Raw genomic sequence first — 27,422 nt, forward strand, 5'->3', positions numbered from 1 at the left:
CTACACCTGCTTGGAACAGCAAGTCCAGACGAGGAGCATTAGTTCTAGTCCGAGAAGAGGGCTTGGGCTCGACCAGCAGGCAGCCGTTCCTCTATCAGAGGGTACATCGTGTTCTCGCTCTTGAAGCAGGAGCCACAAAAGGTTTCTGTGCAGGCAACTACGCTTTCCATGTCCCTAGGACTATAATGTTCATTCTGCAATGCCAAGTGTCGCACAGAAGGGGGGTGAAGAAGAAACGAGACTGCGTCCTTTCTCACGCACGGATGTAACTCTTCGCTCTGCCTCCTGCCGCTCAATGAGCACGGGTGAGGGAAGTCCTCAGCCACGTCTCCTTACCTGTAAACTGGAGTGATAATGCCTACCTCAACGGGCTTGTGACAAGGACAGGGGCCGTGTTTGCAGGTGCCCCGCAGAAGTGGGTGGGAGGCAAATTCCTCCTGTCCTGTCTTCGGAGTTGAGGCGTCCGGAATTGAGTGCTGTATTATGGTGCTCCTAACCCAAGCCATGGCGATCGGCGGAGGCTGTTTCAAGAGGTTCATGCCACATAAACAACACACATTTTCTTAGGCACATGTTAGATCTCGGGGGCACGGGCTGCTCTAGACAGAGAACACTCGGACCTTGAAGGCAGGGCAATTCAGGGAAGACCAAGGACAGGGATCCCAGGCAGAACACGGAGTACATGTGACTCTGACAAGATGGGAGAGGAGAGTCTACAGGCTCTAGGACCAGGGGGAGAGTCTGCTTCCCAATGGGGTAGGGCTTGTAGGAGCCACTGTGTCCTCCTCAGGCCTGCCTCTGCGGGTGGTGTGGCCCTCACCACAGGGATCCCTCTGGGACTTGGGATCACCTTCCTTCCATTTGAACTTCTACCTCTCAGAATGATGAACCCACCAAAAAATGATACAGAAGAATACGATAGCTAAGAAAGAAGAGGAAGGGAAGGAGGAAGGATCGATCTCGAACGCCTCCCCTATGCTAGGAAGTCCACAGTGACAATTTAGCTGAGACCTCATGACAGCCCTTTGAGTTAGCAGAATCCCCACGTGACTTTCCAGCCCTAGGAACCCCATGCTCGGAGATCCTTCAAAGCCTTGCCCCCAGTCACAAGGAAGGGAGGACCCGGGATTTGAACCCAGGTCTGACTCCAAAGTACGAGCATTTTCCAATTCCTCATGCAGCTCTGGGAAGGGTCCCCAGAGAAGGGAGGAGGCCATGTGCCCAGAGGATCTCAAACAAGGAAATTCTCTACTGTCTGTAGATTATTCATGATCCTTTTCAGTTGGCTTCTGGGTAACCATACAATTATTCGGTTACAAATAGTTAAAACATTTTTTCCTATATGCCTAAACGGATCAAAACCACTTACAGAAAGCAAAACAAAAACCATAGCCCCCCCGCCCAATCCAACCCTTAACCCCAAACCCAAAACAACAAATGTGCTGAAAAGAGACTTCCAAAACTAAAATTGCCAGGTTTGTTGTTACTGTTCCGGGACGGTAACCTTGGAGCAAATCAGAGTTCTAACTGGCAAAAGCGACAGCCAAGAGAGGAGAGCAAGTCCCTGACAGTGAACTTGTTGGCCGGAATGAAGCGTGGAGCTCAAAGCTACCGTGTGTCATTCCAGGGGACGTGCCAACAGGGCATTTAGTGAACTGATCAAACATGAAGTAGACCAGAAAGGGGTTGGGCATCACTGTGTCTACACACAACTCTGACAGCATCTGATTTTAACAAGTTTACTAAAACGACAGTCATGGCCTTGACAAATACTGAATGCAGAATACTGGTGTACATAGATTTTACAGAACGGCCCCCGAGAGCCGGGTCACAAAATAAGGTTTAACAGATGGGAGAGGCCTGAGGGAAGGCAAGCACACGGATTTTATTGAGAAAAAAGCTTATATACTGTAGGGTTGCTGAAGTTTAATAAATAAAGGTCAACTTATAATATATAAAAACAATATAAACATTTATATGCTACATGCATATCATATAATTTAAAGTAATAATTTATATATGGGGAGAGATGCCAATTTATGTTCTTCCGATTTTTCTCGACAAGGCACACACACAGGAGGTGTCTATCCGTATCCATCGCCAGCCCACAAGTTTATTGTTTTCTGACGTCAGTGCTCGGACGTAGGTCTGGGACGTTTTGCACTGAGAGTTCCAGTGTTTATCGTCAATGCCCCTGCAACCGTTTTTGACGGGCCTGGCTTCTTTACATCGTGTCTCATAAAAATATTGTTTGACGGGAGAGTTGCCGGTTTTGATCTCCCCCAGCACTGTCACCTGGTGTCCCCGAATGTCGATGGCCGATGACTTGTCGGTTACCCACAGACTCTCGCTGTCGCATACGGAGTACTCCCCTCGGTGACTCTTGTGCTCCGCGTACCTCTTCCTCCGCGATGTTCTGTTCGCGGCCATGGGGTTGCCCACGTAATCCTCCATGAGATACAAGGGAGGGGGCTGCAGGGGGGTGCTGTCACTCAGCAGGACCCGGGGCGAGCTGTAGCGCCTCTGCTGCCGCAGCAGTTCCGTGTCTGTTGCAATCACGGGCTGGAATTCTGACTTGGTGGGCTCTCGCTGCTCCGGCTTGCGGGGGGCCTCTGCTTTGGGCAGGGTGCTCTGGTAGTTCTCCTTAACGTCCACCATCTGCTTGGAGAGCTTGTTCTTCAGAATATCTGCCTGGATCAGCTTAATTATCAGGGAATTTAGTGAGTCTTCGGGCAAACTCCTTTGATCCATGTTGTTACCTTGGATGCCACGGAGATACGCGAGAAATATCACATAAAACAAGATGGACATCACCTTGTTCACCTGTAAGATCTGAAAAGGAAACACAGGGGTTAATGGGAGCCCGTGGCAGCTCAGTCCATGTCATTGTGGGTTGAGTAACCCTGCGAGAGCGACCAGGCTCCTCTCTGATGTCGGGAGACCAGGGTTGTCGATTTCTCTCCTTGGGAAATACTGCTTTTGAATATCTAACGGTACCTTTTCCCCCTAGAATTTCACCTGCCTCTCCCCCAGTAATCTTTCCTTTAGCGTGGCGGCCGTGTGCTAGGGAAAGAGGGGTGCGTGTGCGCGCATGTCATTGTGTGTCTCGTGCTCCTGAGCGGACAGAAGGCAAGATCATTTTCTTTTTAAAACTAAATAAACCAAAAACAAGACTGGTGAGGTCTTCGGTATGGAAGAGTTAGGGTCTTCCCCAGGACCCGGGTCCCCAAGAGTCTCCAAAGCAGAGGGAGGAGCAGACTCGCACTTAGAACTTCCGCCTCCGCCCTCTTTCCTAGACAGAAGCCCCCCACGGCATCTGCATTTGAGGTCTGCGCTTATCTGCAGACTTCTGTTGTGTGCAGATGTCGTACGGCTGCTTCTTTAAATATCACCTGAGCCCGAGGAGACCACAGTCCACTCCAACTTGGCAAATTGTGAAGCTGTACCTGAAAACTATGAAGGCATATTTGCATTCTTTTAGCAACAGGAACAGACTTGCAAATGGTCTTAAGGAACACAGCTCTACCGCCCTCCCCTACGCCTGATGCAGCTTCTGGGTCTCTGGAAGGAATACCCTGAGGCTGGCGACGGGTCACCTGCCTGTGCACTGCAACATCTGCACCGGCTCATCTCTGGCCAGGCCACGTCTGGGGAAGCTGGTCCCCTGCCCTGGTCATGAACTCGGGGGCTGCCCTGCACTCTGGGAGAGGCCTCGCTGAGCTCGTTGAAGGACATGCTTCACCAGGGCGCCCAACGGCTTCCCAGAGACCCTTCCCCAGCAGAGCACTACCTACAGGACTTGGAGGCATAGCAACAACCAGCTCAGGTTAATGGGCTGGACTTGCCCAGAACAGCAAGATTCCTTGTGGATTCATTTTTTCTCCCCTTTGTACATAATGTTTCCTTTGGGGGTTACATTTTCATTTTGCTATCTCCCTGTTTAAATGGAACTTGAACTCGTCCACACTCTCCTTCTGTTGCCAGAGTAGAACCTCGGCACAGGGTTTCTGTTGGGTCCTTATGGGATTATAGGACTGATCTCCAGATACCTTTCTGGCTGGTTTCTCCCTCACTAGAGCAAAGCCCAGCTTTGCAGAAGGCTGGTGCTGGAAGGAGACTCTTCAGGCTGGGAGGGCTGGCAGCAGGAGCGATCTCCACCTGCTCTCTGATTCACACCACCCCCATGAGGTAGCCAAACCTTAGTTACCATTGCTATCACTTCACTGGCCCCCAGGGCCTCACGGTTTCCTCTTTAAGGCCCTATGCATGGAAAATAAAAGCCCTTCCCTCGGTTCACCTTTGGTATTTGCACAGAGACTTTAGTAAATCCAGGGGGAATGTAGAAGGGAAATAAACAAGAGAGACAGGAATCAGAGAAGCAACCCTGCTTACCAGGTACCCATGTCTGAGCTTGCCCACGCTAACTTGCTCCCGGGACTTCCAGATGCGGCCTCTTTCCCCGTCTTGTCTGAAGTACTGCTCTCTTGTCCCCAAAGGCCAGCAACGCTGTGAGCACTTTGCTCCAACTTCCTCCTCCTGGCTTGTGGCCCACCTCTTTGATAAGGGGATCATCTTCTTTCCATGGGAACCATTCTTGCGGACAACAGACTCCTTCAAGGTCAAAGCCGAGAGAAGGATTCTAGATTCACTGCCCACCCCTAGAGACTGCTCTAAGAATCCCATTATCCTAAGAAAGTGGTTCCCACAGGATAACTACTCTCCCTCCCACTCTGCATATAATTGACATTTCCTTCAATGTTGCAGCCCCAACAAAACGAACCTTGAACACAAAATGTACAGCATGCATGCAACTGGAATTGCACGCCCTTTCTCCCTCTCCAAACGGAATACAGCTGCAATAAAGCAATTTGGGACTAAGAGTCTATCAGAAAACAATTTATTAAATCCTCCCAAAGCCCAGCCACTGTAAGCAAAGAATACACAGGGTACCTGCTCGTAGGGAAAGAGATCAAAGATGGCCAGTGAGGGGAGGTCACAGAGAGAATGAGAGTCGATGTACTGACTAGCCAGGGAATGACAAGGGGGCATGGACAGGAAGATAGATGGATGGGGATGCAAAGGGGGAGAGTCTTTATGGCTGGGGCCTGAACTTGGAACCAAAGGGTTTCAAGCATTGAATCCAGCTCCTTCATTGCATAGACGATGAAAACCTAACTGCCGTTGAAGGAGGAAGAGAAACACACAAGGTAGAGGGGTCCTCTGCCCTCCCAGCCTAGTGGCCCTTTCTGTCAGGTTATGGCTGGGTGTGCACACCCGGGCCCCAGCCCATTTGCTCTTCCAAAGCTGCCTAAACAAGCTTTAGGAGCAGTGTGCATGTGCTGTTCCCTTCTGCCGGCACTCTTTCCTCAGCTCTCCTGCTGAAATTACACTAATTCTTCAGTGCTTGGTTGGAAAGTGAACTTTTCTATGAAGCCTCCTAAAAAGTAACAAGCCCCCCAAAGCGGCAACCACCACTTCCTTTGCATTCCTGCAGCATATTTCCGATCAGCTGTGGTGGCAGGTATGACCAGCCTCAGGGCTCTCCCTGCTCTACTCACTAGATTCCCTCTCCTCCAAGGCCAGGAGACCCTTCCTGCCTGTGCCTCCCACCTGTGTCCACGCCTCGGTGAACACACGGTGGAGGTGGAGGTCTGGGTGTAAAGAGGTGGGGACAGAAGGGAGGAGGACTGAAGGCAGAAGAGCAACCTAATTTGGAGGGCCTCGTGAGGAGATAATTTAGAGGCAGGGTGGTGGCAGGAGGGGTGACCGCTTTTGAGCCAACTCTCCAAGCCCCCCATGTACATGCTCTATTGTCCCACCAGACCTCACTTACAAAACACAGATTTGAAGATAAAATTCTTAAGAATTTCCAAATGACAACCACAGGGCATTAAACCCTGAGTGTGGGGTCCCCTTCTGGGGTGCAGGGCCTTGGACGACAGGCACTGGTGGCACATCCATGAAGCCAGCCCTGGCTGCAGGAGTTAGAATGTTCCATTTTGGTGAAATTGTATGAAGGTAAGAGTAGAAATCCATTTTGGGTTGGGAGGGATGGGCAAAGCCCAATAAGCGTTTCATGGGAGGGGACATATTCGGAGTTGTGGACAGAAGCCATAACTTCAGCAGCAGTCTGGGGGGTGGGGAGAGCCCACTGGGGATGTACAAATTGAAAAGGCTCTCGTGACTACCTGCTTTCCTCCTCTGGGCAGTGGTTACCAGGAACTGTGGGAACCAGGGGCGCCACGGTGTATCAGTCGGTTAAGTGTCTGTCTTTGGCTCAGGTCATGATCCCAGAGTTCTGGGATCGAGCCTGGCATCGGGCTCCCTGCTCCGCGGGGAGCCTGCTTCTCCCTCTGCCCCTCACCCCACTTATGCTTTCTTTCTCTCAAATAAATGAAAAATCTTTTTAAAAAAATGGAAATGTAGGAACTAAATGGGGCAGTGGGAGAAGTCAGGATTGTCAGGCAGAAACACTGTATCATGGAAACGGCCCCAAATTTCCAGAGTATGCTGATCCTAAAAAGCAGAATGACTTGTAGTTGATTTTATTACCGTTTTTAGCTTCTGCCCGGACAACACTCGATGCTGTCCCTGCGGGGACGGCTCCTACTACCCCACCTCACTGTGCCCTGCCTCTGGGAGCCCAAGACATTGCGTGGATTAGAACCCAGGTCTCCTAACTCTTTTAGACAACTCAGCTCCTCTCAGGCCCCAAGCACAGAAACTCAACACAAAGAAATCAGGCCACCACCATGGGCAGGGGTGAGACACACATGAAAAATTAATAATGTAAGAAAATTTCCAAATGCCTCTTAGCATTGGTTCTACTTATTTCTGGAACTCTGCTGTTTCTTACCATCGAATCCAAAACCTTACCATGATACTTGAGAATAAGTTAGGGGAATAAATCAAGTGCAGACTGGTAGGGGTTTCTAACCCACTTGTAAGGCTGCATTAAAACCCAGCAGGGGTGCCTATGGCTGTCCCCTTGATGATCTGCTTGTAGCTTTTTCACAGTGAGTAAGTCCAGGAATGTTGCTACTAGACCTCTCCAAAACACAGATGTTTGAAGCTGGAAAGGACCCCATGTAAACTCCTCATTTTTATAAGTAAGAAAACTGAGGCCCAGGGTGGCGATGGAGGGAGTCGACTGAGATTAGTTTCCTCAGTAATGGCAGAGAATGACAGAGGACACCTGGTTCTAAAGCTCAGTGAATAAACGTGGCTTGTGCAAAAACAACATTATCATGGTGGGTAATGATGAAATCTACGTGAGAGCTCCCAGCACAGTCTCTGGCATGGAATGGTACCCTGGGAATGTTCGTTGAATGTGGATTTGAGTTCTCTGTGGCTGCAGAGTCGCTGTACACCTGTCCTCCACACTCACATACGAGGTACCAAGCAGCAAGAGCCAGGAATTCCTTTTCCGCATACAGCCCACAGCAGTCTGCTCCGACACAGAGCATTCTCCCAAATGCCACTGCTAGCAAGTGCTTGGATCTCAGACCAGCCACACGAGTTGTGGGAGAAGAGAAGATTATTGCATATTGGAAGCACAGAGAAGAGGAAAATCGCAAAGGCAAACAAGCATGGGAAACTGTGAAATGGTGTTTCTGAATAAGGCTGGGGGCAAGAACCTAGATCTGATCTCCGGATCCTTCTGGTCACCAGAGCCTGCAGTTTCCACCCCATCTTCTGGGATGGGCTTTCCCCAGAAGGCTAGTTCCCTTGAGTGGGGAGTGAAGAAAGGAAGGCAGTTCTGGCTTGACCGCCATGATCCAGGCAAGGCACGTCGGTGAATTTTTCAATTTAGAAGGACCTCTATGCTCCTTCTCTTTTGGTCGCTGTTAATACAAAGCCCATCCAAGCATCCTGTTGTGTTATCATTGGTCTTACATCTTCTCTTGGCTGAGGGGCCAAGCCTTCTTCATCCACACGTGCCCTCTGCTTAGCACGGAGCTGGTCCATTGCAGAGTCTCAAGGCCTACTTGGTGAATGAGTGCCTACCACAATCGAGACGTGCCCAAGACACTGCTCACTGGCCTGAGATCCCGTACGGACTTCTGCCAAGCCTGGTCTGGAAGCCACTCAACCCTGCTTTCTTTTTCCCCAAGAAAACACAAGGCCTGGCTCTGAAGCAGGCCATGGTCCCCAGGCTCTTCTTGGCTATAATTGGAAAAAGACCTGTTAAAGACCTCAGTAAAACCCCCTTCCTACACGCTCCCCAGTGCCCATTTCCCCTGCTCGGAGTTTTCCAAGATCCTGACCAACTAGCAGATGCTATTTTCCTCACTTAGAAATGCTTTCCCACATATGGTGTTTTCTCAGTCCCTGGAGCAACATTCCTACAAGGTTTCACCATCCCTCAAAATACTCAAAAGAGAGCAATTTCTGATTTCTCCTTTCTGGCTCAGTTTACAACACACACACACACACACACGGAGGGGTTTTGGGCAAAGCGGCTGAAATGGAAAAGAAAGCTGGGTGGGGAGTGAGGTGGGACAGGACCTGGCCCACAGCCACCCTTGTCTGTCTTGGCACACACGAACACCTGGGGTGCTCTCCTTTGAGTTCTAACTTACCTCCCCACAACTAGCTTCCCAGCACATGTGTCTCCTGACCGTGGATCTGGAGCCCTTGCTTGCTCCGCTTGTGGAGTGAAGGTTTAGCCTGTTTGGAGTGGGAACATCAGCCAGGGACCAACATACATTAAATCTCTAATCTCGGTAGGTACTAACATTTCCTATTTCAGGTGGGGAGACTGAGGCAGGAGACGGTTACTAACCAGCTAACAAGCAGCAGAGTCAGGATTTGATCACAGTTTGGCTCGGGAATTGATGCCCTTATGGACTATGCTATGAGGTCTGTCTGTCCCTGCTCTGGAACATTCCAAAGAGTTTATTTCCAGAGAAAGTTCAAGTTCTGAGGCTGGAACCAGGGAGTTCGAGCACCTCCCCCAGGAATCCTCAGCTCTGGGCAGAGCTTCTAGGGTTTGAGGCCACCACTCCTGTTTCTTCCTGCCCGTATTCCCTGTGAGAGTGTTCGCCATGGAAGTAAACAACTCCTGTCCCCCTTTGGCCCCGTCCCTCTGCAGGTCACCCATTCTTGCAGAGGCCATGTGTTGTAGTGGACGGAGCACCAGATGCCCCATCTCAAGGCCTGGCGTTGGCGCCAGCGCTGGAAACCAGGGTGACTTACAAATAAGGCATAGGGGCTGAGCTCTAGCTGTCCTCAGGGAGGAGGCATGAGATCAAAGGGAAGCACTTTTTAATGTGCCAAGTTTTTAATATGCAAATTCAAGAGATTTCATTATTTCTGGTGCGGCCATATCCTCTGGAGGCAAATGCATTTCTCTGGCTGGGTTAACAAGGACACTGTCCAGCTGTATCCAGAGGGCCTAATTCTTTGGAGAATTCCTGCAGCTATGACATGGTCACTGACTAATGTCAAGAGCTCAAAAGACTACATCCTGCCAGATAACCCTAATATCTTATTCAGGGACGGGAAAGGGGGAGAGGTGGGAAAGCGACAGATTTAAAGTAGAATGACAAAAAGGAAAGGAATGTGGTGGAAATATTAAACTCAGGCCATACAGAAGACTGGCTAAGCGTGTTCCCCGTATCTTAATTGCAAAATTAATTCAAATTGGCTTTGTTCTGAACCCAGGTCCTGAGGCCTCAAAATTAGTCAGTGGGGCCATATGAAGATGTTCTGACCCATGACAAGGCTGGTCGCCGGGAGAGAGAGATCCTGGCGGAGCCTCCGCTGGGGATTGGTCTGGTTTCGGTTAATCTCTTTATTAATGATCCGGAAGCAGGAGAGAGGAAAAAGTGGCAGATTAATTAAAATGCACAGATGACGCTCAAAGGGAAGGTGCTACAAACACCGGCGAGGACAGACCAATTATTCCCCAGCACCCGTGGGGGTTGGCAGCCTGGAAATAGCACGATGAGATTCAAACTGGAAACATGTAGGTTAACTCACTGGGGGCAAGATGAATCCAAAACCAACAAGGGAGGGAAATGCTTGTAAAGGGATGAAGGGAAAGAGCGATTTGGAATGGCTACAAGGAGTAAATGAGAAATGAACTCACATGACAAGGGCAGTGTGGGTTTCCACGGCCCCGTCTTCTTCGCCTATAGCCCTACAGTCTTTCCTAAATCCCACCTCATTCACTCTGAGCACGCCTTTGGAGTGGAGGCAACTCTTAGGTTCCCTGTCTTGTGAAGCAGGAAAGTACACAAGGTGAGCTTCAGAGAGGGCAAGAAACAGAGCCAGGACTGGAGAGCAAGCGGAGGGCTATCGCCGGAAGATGCCGACCAGCATGCTCTGCGCTCCCCCAGACCGGAAGTGAGCGGCGATTGGAGGAGGAGCCTCCTCTCTGTGCTTCACTTGGTGACACCTCATTCGAGAGCCGGGATCCCTGGGCAGAGACCGCACCTACACAGTCCAAATCAGCGAGAGCAGAGGCAGGGAGATGGACTGTTCTCCTGCTCCTCTTGTTAAAATACTTAACGAAAAATTGGGACAGGGACAACACTTGGCCCAAGATCTGGGATAGGACAAGGTCCTCAACTTTCAGGGGCTGCTGGCTTCCCAGGGGGAACGAGGCACACAGTCAACAGGGAAGGCCTATTGTAGAACGAAATGAAACAAATCAGAGCACCTCAAAAGGTTTCCTCACCTCCCTCAGAAAGGAATTTCTGAAACTGGTCCCTCTTGGGAGCCCGAAAATGAGGAAGGCAGATTCCAGAATGGACAAGGAGCCTGTATTCAAAAACCAAGCTTGATGCCCGGAGATGGAAGTTGAAAGCTGTGAGTTTGCTTTGTGCAGCTGTTGGAAGAGGAATTTTACATTGTTCAAAGCTTAGCCTCCCCTCTGGCCCCAAGGCAGTGAAAGACGGAAGGTATGGCATATGTCAAAACAGTGTGCCTCAGCAGCTCCAAGAGCAAGGTAGCACAGTTGTTCCTCTGGCGTGGCCCTGCCTTGGCAAAGAGATCTGAAAGGAGCTTCATATGCCAACACAAGCCCCAGGAAATCCAGATTTACTTTATCCTTTGCATTCTAAACTCTCCTTTCATGGCCAGAGGCTGGACAAGGAAGGTTCTGCAGAGAAAATCTGAGTCAATCATCTACCGGCCATAATGTATTGTTACATTTAGTTTTCTTTGTTCTGGGCCCTAACACTCATCCACCACTGTGCATAAAAGTGCATGCATGGGCTTGTGTGTGTGTACGTGCACATGTGCACACATGGGGGCACCAACGCGTGTGCACACATGGACACACACACACACATTGTAGCCCCCGAGACGAGGAGACATTACAGCCAGGCTATTTCTAAATTATTGCGTCATGAAATATCCTAAGACATTCTGATTTTGGTTTTGTTTTCTGCATTGGGGGAGACCCCGTTTTCCGAGTGTGAAAACACACAAGAGAAGGTTGCTTCCATTGTATAGACAGCTGGGGGTACAGCTGACATGAAAATCCCAGCATCAGAGAATAGCTGTCCAAGTTAATCTTCTGCTTTACATCTGTGCCTCGTGTTGAGGTTGGGTTCATGAGTTGGACATCGGCACTACCTGCAGAGTTCTTTCCGGCTGTAAGTTAGTATTATTACAAGGTAGGGGCTGCTGAGTAATTGCTCTTTAATAAATATAATAAGTAATGATGACGACGATGATGATAAGTTATTTATTTTGTCCACCCAGCCAAGAATGGGTCTCAAAATGGCAGGAAAAGAAGTTGGCTTCACCTTGAGAGCTGGAAGCTCAGGGAAATCCCGAAGCATGACTTCCATCCACGCTCTGGATGCCTCTTCCAAACCAAGACCGCAGCTGCCTTGGCAACGCCCAAACCCCCGTGCATCAACCAGAGCAGCGGCAGCGAGAACAGGATCAACCCAAACCATAATGGTTTGGCCCCACGAGGACTTGGCTGCGGTGTGGTCAGATGGCAGCCTTTCTCCTCCAGGCTTGGCGATCGGGCCGGTGTCAAATACAGCCTCTGTCTCCCCCTCAGGCTTCCCGCTGGCCCCGCAGCCAACCTCCTTTCATGAGGATGAGGGATTGGCAAATGGTCCAGGCTTTCTTCGGTCTGGACCACCTCTCCAGGAAACTGTGAGGTCTGAAGACTCCGAGAGCCACGGCTTCCTTCTACTCTTCTGGGCGTCTCTCCTCTCTGCTCACCCTGGCCACCGTCATTCACCTTAACATCCTGACAGACCAGGAAACCAAGGCAGGAGAGATGTCTGTGTGATTTCCTGAGCGTCTTCTCGCCTGCTTGTAAAGTGATGCTGGGATGTGCACGCAGGAAGAAAATCAATCTTCCACCCAAACTGGAGTGTGCAGTAGGCACTTCATAAACATTATGACTCCGCTCCCCCAAACAATCTACGGCTCTCTTTCTGGGCAGCTGGGCGAGACAGAAAACCAACCCAGAGCTTGTCCTCTGAAAGCGATTTTGGCACCAACACTCTGAGCCCAAAGCTGTCTTTAATCACAGACACAGTCATAATAATAGCTTGTAATAACGGCTAGCTAGCATTTACTGAGCCGCGCCATATGCTAGGGACTTTGTGGGACACTTTACACAGATTATCTCAATTAATCCTCACCGATACGATTATTATCCCCACTTCTCAGTCGAGGAAACTGAGGATCAGAGGGATTAAGGCATGTTGTCTGAGATCACATATCAACGGAGGGGTAGAGCCAGGGTCTCAACCTGTCTGGACAACCCCGAGAGCCTTACTTATAGCCAACACTGCCTCACGCCTCCAAGTTCATTCCAAAGAATCTGAGTTACCTGCCACTTGCTTGCAGTGAACTAGGCAGTGAGCGCCATGCTGGTATATTAATGCTTCTTCCTTTTTTAGAGAAAGGGACATGCAGGACAGGGGCTCTGAAGTGTCAGGAGTATGTTTCACAGTCTAAGCCTGGTGTCACCAATTTGCAGTGGCTGAAAGATAAACCGACACCACTTAGGGCTGTCAGGCTCCTTGATGTACTCCCTGGCTTCCCAATAGGTAAAATGCTTCTTCCCTCCCTCCTTATTTGATGGTGAAGAAGACCAAAAACCCAGGGGTTCTTTTTAAAAATTGCTGGATATTTTGAAGGTGAGGCAGGTTTCTGATTCTTTGGTTTCCTTTGTAGTGTATCTGCGGTTGGCAAGAAGAAATGAAATAACGTGGACTCCTGGCACGTCTCCTGCTCTGATTTATGAATAAAACCCAATTCTGCCACCAACGAGATTTGTGGCAAAGGGAGAATCATTGCTTGTCTTAGGGTCTCAATTCCCGATATTTCTCCATGGGGTGCCGCTGGTCTTCGGGCAGGGTAGTTCTTCACCGCTCAGCCTTGTCCCCCACACATGAAGCTCTGGCCGCCATCTACTGCACGCCAGTCATGTCTCCCCAGTCCCGTGGTGACCACGGGAAATACGCACTCGCGCTTTCCAAATGCCACCTCACCTGGGCACGCTTTATCCCTCCTGGTTAGGAATCAAATTACGTAACATCGGTGGACTAAAGCAGGGGTTTTTAACCATTTCTGGATCATTGACCCTTTCCAGAAGCCAAAGCGTCTTTCCGCCAAGCAGCATACATGTGTGCACAAAAGAAAACTTTTCAGGGGCGCCTGGGTGGCTCAGTGGGTTAAAGCCTCTGCCTTCAGCTTGGGTCATGATCCCAGCGTCTTGGGATTGAGCCCCAAGTTGGGCTCTCTGCTCAGCAGGGAGCCTGCTTCCTCCTTTCTCTCTGCCTGCCTCTCTGCCTACTTGTGATCTCTGTCTGTCAAGTAATAAAACCTTTAAAAAAAAAGAAAACTTTTCAAAAACCTTTAAAGGCAGTGCCGACTCCCTGAAACCTCACCCAGAGGCCCACAGATCCTAGGTGAAGAATTCTTGAACGAAAGAATATTTAGTTCAGGCTTTTTTATTCATTTGAGAGAGTGAGTGGGGGCACGGACAGAGGGAGAGGACCTCAAGCAGACTCCCACTGAGCGCGGAGACCAACTTGATCTCAAGACCAAGCCTGATCTCAAGACCTGAGCCCAAACCAAGAGTCGGATGCTTCAACAGATGGAACCACCCAGGCGCCCCTCAAACTGAAGCGTTTTAAAGGCCCCTTCTAGCAGGAATACTCTATTTTTCTATTATCCTCTGTCAACCTTGAGCCGTTCCTTCGTCAGACTAAGTGATTCTCATTACGGGTCTCGTTTTTTGGTCCTCCCCATTTTGTCTGCGTCTCTCTGAAGCTATGGAGCCAGGCACCCACATCCTAATCCACTCGGATTCTCGTAGCCTGGGAAGGTTATGGCAGGAAAGTGACCTGCCCCGAATGAAGCAACAAGTTAGTGGGAGAGCCAGAAATAGAAGCCAGCTCTCCAGAGGACCAGCCCCATGCTGCTCATTTGGAACCAACACAGGACACTATATTTAAGAACACCAGGAGGGAAACCTGTCTACAAGGCTCACTGCCTACAGGGCTTCCCTAAGAGGCAGAAGGGTCCCAGGTGAGCTGGGCCAACATGGCACTTTCAACATTACAGGGTGAGAGGGCTGGAGTGCTCCTAGCCTGACCCAGCCAGAGAGGTAGCCCATAGAAGCAGAATCCTTCCCTGCTTCCTTGTGCAAATATCTGTGCCACATCAGCACCATCCCTCAATGATATCCACATTCCTCAAGGGCTTTGGGATTTTGTGCATTTTCCTTTCCATGTCTGATTCCGCCATCATGCTCATGTCCACCCTGATGACTTTTCCCTCCTTTTGGTCTCCCTGTGCCTCTCCCTCCCTTTGGTCACCCTGTGCCTCAACACCCCCAAGACCATCATGTTGGAAAACCTCATTGTTTCTGAAGAGCTTCTCTACATTCCAACCGTTGTTATGATTCTGGGGATTCCAAGCCTTGAGTGTGGCTGCACATGCTCTCAGAGGAAAGCTGGTCACATGTGGAATGCTAGAAACTTGGGAGAGCTTTAAGCATATATAGAGGCTCTCTTGATAAAGCAGATATCAAAAATGGGTCAGTCTATAAGATGGTACAGCCAGAAAATACACTGGGGCCAGATATCACACACAAGCAAGTTGCTAGTTTGAAAACAGCTTCTCATTGCTGCCACTCCTGCCTAGAGATGCTGTCCACGTGCCCTCCCCTTATATGGGGGTGGCCTGTGTGGCCACTATGTGGTGGCCACTATGACCTCCAGTATAGTGGAAATCATGCTAGATGACTTTCAAGGCTCAGCCCTAAGAGGGCATGAATCTTGCACCTGTTGTTGGAGACCTGAGCTACCGTGTGAGTCACGTGACAGTCCCAAGGCCACCATGCTGGAGAGGCTCCCCCTGATGGTCTTCTAGCTGACCCTGCCAAGGCGCTAATCTTACAAGTAAAACTGACCCAAATAATCCAGACCAGCCCATCAGCCAACTGAATACTACTGCATAACTTCTGGTAAGGCCCCACAGCACAGAAAAATCACCAGACCCAGCAGTCCCCGAATTCCTGACCCACAAAATCATGAGAAATGTGAAAATGGTTGCATTCTATGCCATTAAGCTTGGGGTGGTTTGCTACATAGTGAAAATAAGCAAACACCCAGAGCTGGAAAAAACTATACAGATTAAATGTGTCATTTGTTAGTTTCAATGATGACATTTCATGAAATCTGCCCAGAAGCGTCTGAGTAAATTCCTGGAGGACAGATCTAAAATGGACCTCTAGGACCACTGCCAGCACTCTGCTGACGACTTGAGGCTGGAACTGTGAAGGGGAGGGGTCCCCGGGAGCTGCCAGTCACTGGAGGGTGTGTTCCAGCTGGGGTGCTGCAGACCCCATGGGCCTGACTGCGAAGTGGCAAAGCGGGGGTGTGAAGCCACCCTCTACCCTTCGAGGCTTCAGGGTGTGTGCGTGCGAGCACGTGCGCCTGTGTATGTGAGAGAGGAGGAGGGAGGGAGGGAAGGAGGGTGGCAGACACAGAGAGGCGGAGAAGGTTTTCCTGAACAGGGTTTTTCAGCTGACTCAAAGGACCCTGGCCTGGGGCACTTTTTCCTGACTAGGGAAAAACAGGGGGCCTGGGAGTCAATGTCCCCTCCCAAGACATCACCACGGTAGCCCCAGAGCTGGGTGCACCTCGATCCATGTTAGAAACCGTTCCGCTCTGACGTTATTCCCCAGATCAGAGCCGTAGCTCCATTTTCTTCCCACCCACCAGAGAAGTGATCAAGCTGGTGATGCAGGTAGTCAGAGATCAGGGACCATAGGAAAGCCTGATGGCAGGAGCACTCAGGTTTCCAAGGAGCTTCTGGCAATGCTGTTGAGGCCCACAGAACTGGCCTGATCATTTGGGCCATTTGTGGCTTGTTCTAAGGGTGGGTGGGTGGGGGCAGTGCCAGTGACCCTTGGTCTTCAGAGATGGGGAGAACGGGAATTCCAGCCAATGCATGTGCTGTTGGGAAACAGGCCAGGCAGTGTGTGTGTGTGTGTGTGTGTGTGTGTGTGTGAGAGTATGCCTGTGTGTGACTATCTCTGTGTGTATGTCCATGTGTGTCTGTGCGTATATGCCTATGTACATCTGTGAGTGTGTATGTCCGTGTGTGAGTCTGCGCATAAATGTGTGTCCATGTGACTGTGTGTGTTGTGTGTATCTGCATGTGAGTGTGTAATGTGTGTCTGTATGTGTGAACATCTGCGTGTATGTTTGTGTGTGTGGTGTGTCTGTGTAAATATTTGTGTGTGTGATGTGTGTCTGTTAAGATCTGTGAGTGTCTGTGCAGATGTGTGGTGTGCAAGTCTGTGTGGATATCTGCGTGTGAGTGGTAAGTGTGTGCACACATGTGGTGTGTCTATGTGTCTGTATGGATATCTGTGTGCGGTGTGTATGTCCATACGTCTGCATGTGAGTGTATTGTGCGTGTGTGTGTGCCTATGTGACTATCTGTGTGAGCGTGTGTATGGTGTGATTGTGTGGAGTGTGTGACTGTGTGCGTGTGCGGTATGCTGGCAGAGGGATCTGACAAGGGGAGAAAACCCAAGAGTTAAGAGGACTCCAAAGATGGGGGGCCCCTTCCAGCTTGTAGTCACTGTGAGACCTTGGACAAGCCTTTTTTTCCCCCAAAACTTCCAGGCATCAGTTTGCTCTTCTAGAATGAGGGGATCAGAATAAATCATCCTCTGATCATTCCAGTGCTATCCATGTGCCCCCCACAGGGGGTCTAAGGCAAGGCTCTGGGCTGAGGCTTTCTTTCTGGCCCCTTGCACACAGAGGATTGAGAGATGGCTCTGGGGCTCCTCCTTACCCCCCCCCCACCCCCGCCACACACACACCACGCCAGCTCTGCTCATCTAAAGAGAAAGGCACATGGCTCCAGTGGCCTTGCTCGGTCCCTGTGAATTGGAAACATGTAAGGACAGGCAGGGGAGAAGCCCAGGAGATAGAAAGAGAAACTCTGGGTCAAGTTTGCATTTCTCATTATTTCTCCAACCCTTCTCAAATTCCTTTTGTTTAGAAACCTCCTTGAGTTTCTGAAGGCTCCCCTCCCCCATCCCACCCCTGAAAAACTCTAGGAGCTCCTCCAGCCTGTAACCCTTCCCGATAACACGTTCCATATGTCGGTCACTCAGTGCATGAAACGTTTGCACTCACTTTTCTGGTCACATCATCTGTGGGCTCCCCACACCGCCCCTCCCTAGAACAGCCCATTCAGCCCCTCTCAGGCCTTCTGCTCAAGCAGCGTGGGTTTGGGTCTCGCTGGAGCACTCCGTGCGTTCCATCCCAGGAAATTCCCACTTAGGATTCTGGCAGGTCTGCCTCCTGCGTGCCTCTGCCCCAGCCCGCCGTGCCGGCCGCCACCGCCCCTGCAGGGAGACCCTCCTTTCGGCACTGGGGCTAATTGAGCAGTGCTCTGACTGAGCTTGCCACATTATTTGCTTAAGAGCGTGCTTTTATAGGAAGGCAACACAGCATTCTATTGTCTTCCTCTTCCCAGCCCGGCTCCCCCTCCTCCCGTGGCTAGCCACCATGGTAAATAAAGGCTGAAGAGATTTTTCCAACATAACTTCCAATACTCCTCATGAGGATACAAACAGACCTTCCGTCCCTCCTCACCCACCCCTACCCCATGCGCCACACCTCCTCGCCCCACCACTACTTGTGACTTTCTGATGTATCTTTGGATGATTGGGCTTGACTCTTGAAAAATACAAGGCATGACTTTGCACTAGTTTTTGTGGGTTTCCACTGCTCTGGAGGGGTTGCACTGGAAGGGCTGAAGACCTCAGACTGGTCCAGGGAGCCTGAGGACTGCGTGTAGCCTCTCTTCCTCAAAAGCATACTTGGATTTAATGGCTTCATCCCTACAGGTGCCCTGGAGAGCAAGGAGAGTACCTTGAGACAGGAAGTGGGGCCCCCCATTAACTTAATGGATGCAGCCAGGGGCAAGTGGAGAAAACACGAGGGCCCAGGGGCTAGATCCAGGGCTCAGGGCCTTCCAGAATAGACACGTGGGTCCCCGGCAGAGAAACACATCTGGGGACATGACAGAAACATCAACTCTCTTATAGAGAGGAAGGGAGATAACTCGGGCACCTGCTCTATGCTGAGAATGGCAATTTAAAACTTATATCCTGGGCGCCTGGGTGGCTCAGTGGGTTAAAGCCTCTGCTTTCGGCTCGGGTCATGATCCCAGGGTCCTGGGATCGAGCCCCGCATTGGGCTCTCTGCTCCGCAGGGAGCCTGCTTCCTCCTCTCTCTGCCTGCCTCTCTGCCTACTTGTGATCTTTGTCTGTCGAATAAATTAATAAAATCTTAAAAAAATAAATAAATAAAAACAAAACTTATATCCTGATGCCTTTAGGTTTTTTTGGTCTAGATGGAGTTAGGAAAATTAAAAGAGGCTATTTCTAAGGGTGCCTCAGTTGGTTAAGCATCTGCCTTTGGCTCAGGTCATGATTCCAGGGTCCTGGGATCAAAGCCCACATCGGGCTCCCTGCTCCGTGAAGAGTCTGCTTCTCCTTCTCCCACTGTCCCTGCCCTCCTAACTCCTGCTCTCTCTCTCTCTCTCACTCGCACTCTCTCAAATAAATAAAATCTTTAAAACAGATCAAAGAGGGTATTTCTATTTTAAGGCTGAGAAATTTAGGGCATAGAGGTGAGTGATAAGGCTTGGTGTTGTCACAGCTGAAGGTAAAACTAGAACCCGAATCCCTGCTCCCTGACTCCTGGTCCTACACTCTTCCTCCAGGACAACCCTCTCTACCACCAAAGTCCTAAAGAGTCCAGAGGGCAGACCACATGCCTGCGATGCCCCAGGAAGCAGAGCTCTTTCAGCTGTCTGTGAACTCTCGGACAGCCCCCACAGTACAAAATGCACAATGCACTTTCCTCCAGGCTCACCTGATCTTTGATGCTCCAGTTTATATAAAGTGGGTGTGCTACCTCTGGCTGCAAGAGTGTCCCCCGTCCAGGCAGATGGATGGGGCCTGCCATCAGCCCAAGTTCTGCACCTACTCCTTTATAAACCACCCCTACCCCTGCCCTCCCCCAACCGGCCTCCCTGTAGTTTAAAGCTTTCCTGCATTCTGGAGAACAAAAGTGCGTGTTAAAAACAATCTTTCTCCACAATACCTGCATTAAGAAAATGACAACGGTCATGAAGGGAAACATGTCTGACGATGGGTTTGGATGACTCGTGGTGGCTAATGAGACAGCTGAACTAATGTAATTGGGGGATCCGACTTCAGAAGCTCCAATTATGCTTGACGGGCTTGGCGAGGCACGCTGCAATTTGGTGCTAATGAATGGATTAATCCAGAGGAGAAGCTGGAACCCAGGAATGTGCGGGAATATGTCCTGACACCGTGCTGGGCATGCCGTGGTGGGGCCAACGAGGACCTGACGGATCCAGGTGGAAAAGCTTGTAGGCTCATGGCAGGGCCTCTGTGAGGGAAGTCTACTTCAGCTTACTAGAAAGCATGCAGTAGTGAGTCTCCAGGCCTGCAGGCTAAATGACCAGATTAACTGGATTTAATAGAGCCGACCGCAAAAAAGTTCCTTCCAGACCCGAGGCTCTGGGACAGTATGCTGATGTTGTGAAGGCAGAAACTCCACTGCAGGGAAGCCGATGAGGCAGCAGAGATGTGTGGGAGCCACGAGTAACTTCCACCCCAGGGTGGTTGAGTCATGGGGTTGGAGGGAGGGGATCACTGCAGGCTGTGGTCACACGAAAGGGTCTGGAAATACACTGACATTGATTCAGAACGTGGAACTTTTGATCCTATAAACATGATACAGTCTAATTCCCCTTGGTGATGTTAATAATGTAGTTGGCTAATGCCACACCAACAGAATTTATGAAGTGCCACTCATCCAGGAAAAGGAAGAAGTAATGACCTCAGTGTGTACCCTACTCACGCTTCTGAAAAGGTTGAGTGCAAATCAAAGTTTTGTGAACTGAATTGTATTTGAAAGAATACTAGAAGGGCTTACAACAACAAAAAAATCTGACTGTGGATTCCTATGGAAAGCAGTGAAAGATCATTCTTCAATTAAAAATACTATAGGGACGCCTGGGTGGCTCAGTTGGTTAAGCAGCTGCCTTCGGCTCAGGTCATGGTCCCAGCGTCCTGGGATCGAGTCCCACATCGGGCTCCTTGCTCAGCAGGGAGCCTGCTTCTCCCTCTGCCTGCCACTCTGTCTGCTTGTGCTCATTCTCGCTCCTCTCTCTCTCTCTCTCTCTGACAAATAAATAAATAAATAAATCTTTAAAAAAAAAAAATACTATATACAAGGGCGCCTGGGTGGCTCAGTGGGTTAAGCCTCTGCCTTCGGCTCAGGTCATGACCTCAGCGTCCTGGGATCGAGCCCCGCATCAGGCTCTCTGCTCAGCGGGGAGCCTGCTTCCTCCTCTCTCTCTGCCTGCCTCTCTGCCTACTTGTGATCTCACTCTGTGTGTGTCTAATAAATAAATAAAATCTTAAAAAAAATACTATATACAAGACTCATTTTAGCTAGAAACATAATGGAGAGCAACCATGCTATAATTATATTGCAATCACACAGTGAACACATATGCTTTGAGATTAAACTCTTGACATCAGCCTTATTTATCCTTTGATGAGCTCTTCAACTATCTGGGTGCTCTATGAACATGCATTATTCCCTATGGGTTATTCTCCAGGAAACTGGAAATCTGGAAGAAGAAAAGAGGCAGGAGAACTTCCTGCTGCAAATTCCCATTTTTTCCCACTCTTGTGTCTTAAACCACGTCAGCCTACGTTCCCGGAGTAAACCACACATCAGTCTTCTCACAGGTCCCAATAAGGAAAGGAACAGAAGGAAATGAGGGCAAGCAGAAATCATACAGTCTACTTAGTGAAGGTTCAAGACTAATTAGGTCGGAAATGATGCTAGCTAACCTTACTGAGCATGACTCCACGTCAGGAACTGTGCTAGGAACTCTACAATCATAACTGATTTAGTTCTACAGTAACCTTCCCAGGAAGGTCCCCCCAGTTCATAGTCTCTTCTCTGAAACCCTGTATGAATATAACCTAATACTCTCAATGGGCCTGGGGCGGTACCCCACGATGAAACGACCTCATATTTCTGCTGCAAAATTACCAACGCTCACCGAAGGGAGGGAGATTCAGGTCATATTTTGCAGCCAAATGGATCTGCTGTAACTTCAAGAAATGACACCGGGTTTTTGAGTTTCGGAGGTTTGGGAATTATAAACATGAGACTGGGGGCATTTACTACTCTCCCTTTTTCATAAATCAAGAAACCACACCCAAGGGGCACCTGGGTGGCTCAGTGGGTTAAAGCCTCTGCCTTTGGCTCAGGTCATGATTTCAGGGTCCTGGGATCAAGCCACATCGAGCTCTCTGCTCAGCAGGGAGCCTGCTTCCCTTCCTCTCTCTCTGCCTGCCTCTCTGCCAACTTGTGATCTCTGTCAAATAAATAAATAAAATCTTAAAAAAAAAAAAAAAAGAAACCACACCCAAGAGAAAGTAGCTTGCCCGAGATCGCACCATGGCCATCCCATACAGTGAGTTGGAAATGAAGATTAGTAGCAGAGCTGGGATTCAAACCCAGGCATGTCTCACCCCAAAATCCATGTTCTCAGACACCAGGCCAGGCTGGTGGTGTTCCTCGGGTGAGTCCTGAGGGAATTAAAAAACTCTCTACAATGGTTTTCCAAGGAGACAAATTTAAACTGTGATTTCATACACCCTTTCTTATGTTTAAAGAATTTTTTCCTTAAATAAATTTCTCTAGAGAGTCTTTTTCTTTATAAAATAAGAGCATATTGAAGAATATTCTAAAAATGTACAAGTATATAAAGAAATCTATCAGCTCCCACAAGTATCAGTATGGAATATTTGTGTCCAGCCTTTTTTAAACACATGCGAAGTTTTTCTTTGCATTCCATAGTTGAGAATGGTTAATATATGGTGTTCTGTGACATTCTTCATCTCATAATTGAAGCATTCTCCCATCATATTAAAATTTTGATGGCTACATAATATTCCATCCTAGGAATGTGCTGTAATTTGCTGGATTACACCCCTTTGTAGGGAATTTATTATTTCCAGTTCTCCCCTCTCATAAATAAAGCTGCAGTCAACGTCTTCGTGAACAGAGCTGACTGCTGGTATGAGTTACTGCCCGGAGAGTGGGCTCAGCCGATTCGCCTGCCGTGGGCATGTCTGCCTCGGGCGTCAGGTGCCCTGGAGCCTCTGCCCTCCCTCCTGACTGCTGGGCTGCTCAGAGGCAGGGACAGCACAGGCACACTATTTGCTGCCCAGCAAATTCACACTCTCAGGTTCAGCTCAGCCCCGGCTGCGGACCAACAATGCCTGCTAGTGTTTCCGGCTCCTCAGAGGACACTTGTTTCAAAATGACACTTGTCTCCTGAGTCTCTGAGAACACAGAAAACCCTGCCTCTACTTCACAGAGCCCCTCAGATAGGAGCTCCTTAACTCCTTACCTGCTGGAACCCAGTGGAATGCGTATGGTTGGAGGAACAGATCCTGCAGCCCCAAACCCACACACTCCCGAAAGTGAAAGGGGGTGCGGCTGATCACGTGGTCGGGGGAAAGGCGGCATTGCTGGCCTGCCCTGGGTCAGCCTTCATTTCCTCTGAGTGGCCAGGTGTCCCTGTCCCAGCCCGCTCTAGGACCTACGGTGACACGCTGGTCCTGCTCCCTCCCGTTTGCTCAGATGTCTCATTCCATCCCGGCCTCCATCCTGGCTCCATCCTCAGCCTTCCCCGCTATGGACTTCCTCCCTTTGGTTCATAGTGTCCATCTATTGCCAACCTTAAAAGCAGAAAATATGTGTCCTCCTCGAAGGATGACTACCTGTCCTAGCCCAGGTTTGTACAGCAGCACATGTCGCTCCGTCCATTTCCTCAGCCCTTGCAACAGACAGGATCCCCACCTTCCGTCACCAGGGCACCAGGTTACTCACAGAGCAGCGTTACCGGGACACCCCTGAGCACCTCGTGTCAATCAGACAGACGCCTGCAGTCCTTCCATCAGCTGCTGTGACAGTGCTCTCACGGTTTTGTCCAACCGCCACCAGCGCGGACCTTCTCACACATTCAGTGCAGTTCCCCTGATCCTCTGTTTTCTCGTCTGTGCCTGTGACTGCATACCTGTGCGTGCCTGTCCCTGTGTGGCTAACTCCCATATCCCCGCCTCCAGCACGGACCTCAGTCCTAAACTCCAGGTCTGCGGATGCAACTACCCGCAGGGCGTCTCCACTTGAGTGTTTCAGAGACATCAAGAAGGCAGTATGACCTCAGCCGATGTCATCACCTTCCTCCAAGCCCTGCTCCTCCTCTGGCCTCCTTGCTTGCTTGCAGGCCAGGTGCTCGTGTCTTCGCCCTTCCCTGCCCCCCACATCACACAGAATCCAGGTGATTCTGTGTCTCCTCTGTTGCTGGCCTGTCCCCCTTTTCTGCGTAGCCCACCCCTCTATGGTCCGTGCGACTTCTCTTGCCAGGTGACATCAGCAGACTCTGAGATGATCTCTGAGACCCCACTTTTGTCCTCTCCCAGACTCCCTGGCGTTTCTTCTCCACACAGGAATGGGATGTGCTTCCTCAAGTTGAGCCTTATTTGGTCACCCTAAAACTGTAAAAATGTGTCCTTTTCTACAACTTTCAGCATAAAGCCCAAATTCTTCAACCAGGCAGGAGGCCCTTCCCAGCCTGGGTCCGGGGTCCCACTTTCCTTGTTCTCCCCTTACATGCCACAGGGGAGGGCCAGCCCCTGGGAGGGTCTTCAGTTCTGCAAAGGCCCCCAGTACCTTCTCACCTCTGCATGGACTCCCCACCCCTTTCCTGGCTGATTCCTCTCTGTCTGTCTGGCCTCTCTCTTATCCCATCCCCCGACTACTTCCCGCAGCACATCCCCATTGTTTATAAACATGCATTCACTGTCCGTCTCCCCCAGTAAACTGCAAGCTCTCTTTCCATGTCTGGTGTCCCCAGCATCTACAAGAGTGCCAAGCTTGTGGTAGAAAAGATTCTAGAAACAAAATCCCTGGGACAAAAGGATGAACCTTTTAAGAAGTATGACCATTTAAATTTTTCCTTGGTAGAGTTTAGAGTTATTATTAGGTTCTCCCTTTCAGGTTCACTTTTCTCCAAAGGCTGTTGATATGGGCTACCTGCACCCTGGAAAGATACTTGTTCAGAGTCAAGTGCAAGAAAGTGGCCCAGTGAATCAGCTGAATTTGCTTATGTGAGGGTTGGGGGAAGCAGTTTCTGGGTGTCTTGGGTGATGGTGACTGATGGGGCTGATCGACCTCTCCTACAGAACTCTGTGTCAGCAACCGCCAAGAAAGGATTCAGCTGCCAAAAAGGGAAAATAAAAATTTCAGTTCTTGGGAGCCTGGGTGGCTCAGTGGGTTAAAGCCTCTGCCTTCAGCTCAGGTCATGATCCCAGGGTCCTGGAATTGAGTCCCGCATTGGGCTCTCAGCTCAGCTGGGAGCCTGCTTCACCCCCTCCCCAACCCCTGCCTGTCTCTCTGCCTACTTGTGATCTCTCTCTCTCTGTCAAATAAATAAATAAAATCATTTTTAAAAAGTTTCCATTCTCGCAACCCCAGCCCACTGCCCAGAAGCAGCACAGTTACCACTCTTCAGGAAGGCAAGTGTATAGAGAAAGGTGGGAAGGAACTGGCCCTGAAGTCCGAAGGCCCTCTGGACCTGAGGCTGCTCCCCTCCCTCCCTCTCTAGCTACTAGTAGACCATGATGCCTCCAAGCAAGTCTTCCTGGTCCTGGTTCCTTCCTTCTGGACCTGGCACAGCAACGGTCTCAGACTGGGGATTCCTAGGCATGGGAGAGGATGCAGAAGACCAGAGAACCTGCAAATGAAAGTAAGTCCAATAGGACTTACAAATGTGAGATTAGGGCTGGGCCAAAATGCCCCCTTAGCCAGTGCTGTGATGGGCTGGTCTGGGCTGGGGCAAGGCCCCAGGAGGGCTTCCTAGCAGGTCAGGGGCTCCTGCAGCACTAGGAGACCACTGGGCTTCATCGTACCTGAGGCCAGGGCCCACACCACATTCACCTCGGAAACCTCAGTGTCTAATACAGTGCCTGGAACAACGTGAGCTGCACAATTCCATATATGGATCAGAAAACATTTGCTCCCAGGAGCTGTACAGGATCTAGGAAGAGCTTGGCAGGCAAAAGGTAAAGGAAAAAAAGGCTGCGGGGCACCTGGGTGGCTCAGTCGGTTAAGTGTCCGACTCTTGATGTCAGCTCATGGGATTGAGCCCCATGTTGGGTTCTGTGTTCATTGAGGAGTCCGCTTGAGGTTTTCTCCCTTGCTCTTTGCCCATCCCCCTGCTTGTGCCCTCTTTCTCTAAAATAACAAATAAAAAGCCTTAAAAAAAAAAAAAAAGAAAAGAAGGCTGAAATCCCTCATGGAATGTTTGGGCTCACTGTTTTTGAAATGAGTAAGATAGGAACTGGGCTCGAATCTCCCCCCAATATATGCATATCTTACAAGTAAACCTCAGAGAGGCGCTCTTCTGGCCCAAAGAAAAATAAAGCTTGAGAATTTTCTTTTTTCCCCTTAAGAAGTTCACTGAATAACAGCTCTTGGGGTAAATTAATACAGTCATGAATATAGTAATCTGAGGACACTAATTCTCTAGAGCAGAAGCCAAAAGGCTAACTCTGAGACTAGCTTCTGAGTAGAGGTCTCTGACCCTGCCACTTCCCTTAGCATCACCATCCTGGGTGGCCCTAGGAGCTGGGGTAGGAGGGAGATCAGGTGCAGAGGGAAAGAGACCAGCGAACGTGCAATGCCAGGCTTGAAAAACTGCCCAGCCGCTCAGTATCATGGGAGATCAGCACCTGCCCAGCCCCGGGCGAGTTTAAATCATAGCCACGAAAAACTGACCAGAAAGAGGGATAGAGTAAGTAACCACTGAAGGGAAAACCAGGCAAGGATGGTGGCAGTGGTGGATTCCAAATGTCCTAATAATTCCTAACATATATACTGTTCTGTATATTTTCAAATCAATCGTTAACAGTAGTTCAATGAGATACGAGACCAACAGTCTTTTCATTTTAAACCTAAGCAAAATGAATTACAAGAAGGTGAAATAAACCGTCCGATGGCGAACAGCCAGTAAGTGACAGAGCCAGAGCTAGGACCTCCAACCTCTACACGTTCGTGTACACTACACGCCCCATCATGCTTTCCCTTCCCACTGCACAGACCTCCAACGCTCTTTCACCGACACAGTCCTAGGATTCTTGCCCATTCCACAAAGGTAAAGTGTGGGTATAGATTTTTCCAAGTATTCCCATTAGTAAACAAAAACTTGAAACTTCTTGAGAGCCTGTGTATGGATACAGGCAACCCTATTATTAGCTAAGTAACAAACTTCTTGCCAGGTAATGTTTCCTGACAGGATCTCAGGTATCACATTTATCAAAATGAAACCAGGTGAAAATTGACAGTAGGCAGACAAAGGTCTCAGGGCTCCCGGGTTGGTTTTCTGTCTTGTACATAACACTTTGCTGCATCAGACTTCAAGGGGTCATGCAAGGCAGTGGGGAGCTCATTCCCTGTCTCCGTGTGCTCCAACCACAGATCAAGACAAAACCTCCAGGATGCAAAACCCGTCTTTCTAACTTCTGCTAGGCAACAGAGACTAAGTCATCTGTCCCCGAATTCTACAGAGATCTGGACATCTCTCTCCCCAATGAACAAATTCAGACCTGTACAGAGGTCCGACTACTTCTAATGCCTGCTCATGTAGATTTCTGACAATTCTTCCCCAGCCCCGACCCAGGCCCCCTTGACTCCAACCAGAGCTCCCTAAGAGTATGGCCACCCATCAAGGGCTGTGACTATAATGAGCCCACGCTGAAGCGGACCCTTCTAAAAGGC

At 49.8% G+C, this 27,422-nt stretch overlaps 1 protein-coding gene across 2 annotated transcripts in view; it reads right to left on the reverse strand.

Moving 5' to 3' along the window:
• Nucleotides 1-1,732: 1,732 nt before the first annotated feature.
• Nucleotides 1,733-27,422, reverse strand: part of NTF3 (neurotrophin 3) — a 67,639-nt gene continuing 41,949 nt past the window's right edge. The window contains exons 1-2 of one of the 2 annotated variants that reach the window (XM_080812479.1): nucleotides 4,393-4,464; nucleotides 1,733-2,832 (exon numbers count right to left, since the gene is read on the reverse strand). In XM_080812479.1, coding sequence (XP_080668605.1) covers nucleotides 2,038-2,811 — 774 coding nt within the window. In that variant the 5' untranslated portion in view covers nucleotides 2,812-2,832; nucleotides 4,393-4,464 and the 3' untranslated portion in view covers nucleotides 1,733-2,037. Of the gene's footprint in view, nucleotides 2,833-4,392; nucleotides 4,465-27,422 lie in introns of those variants that run through there. The other variant, XM_080812478.1, reaches the window with a different exon arrangement.

Source organism: Martes martes (genome assembly GCF_963455335.1).
Source record: "Martes martes genome assembly, chromosome: 8".
NCBI classification, from domain to species: Eukaryota; Metazoa; Chordata; class Mammalia; order Carnivora; family Mustelidae; genus Martes; species Martes martes.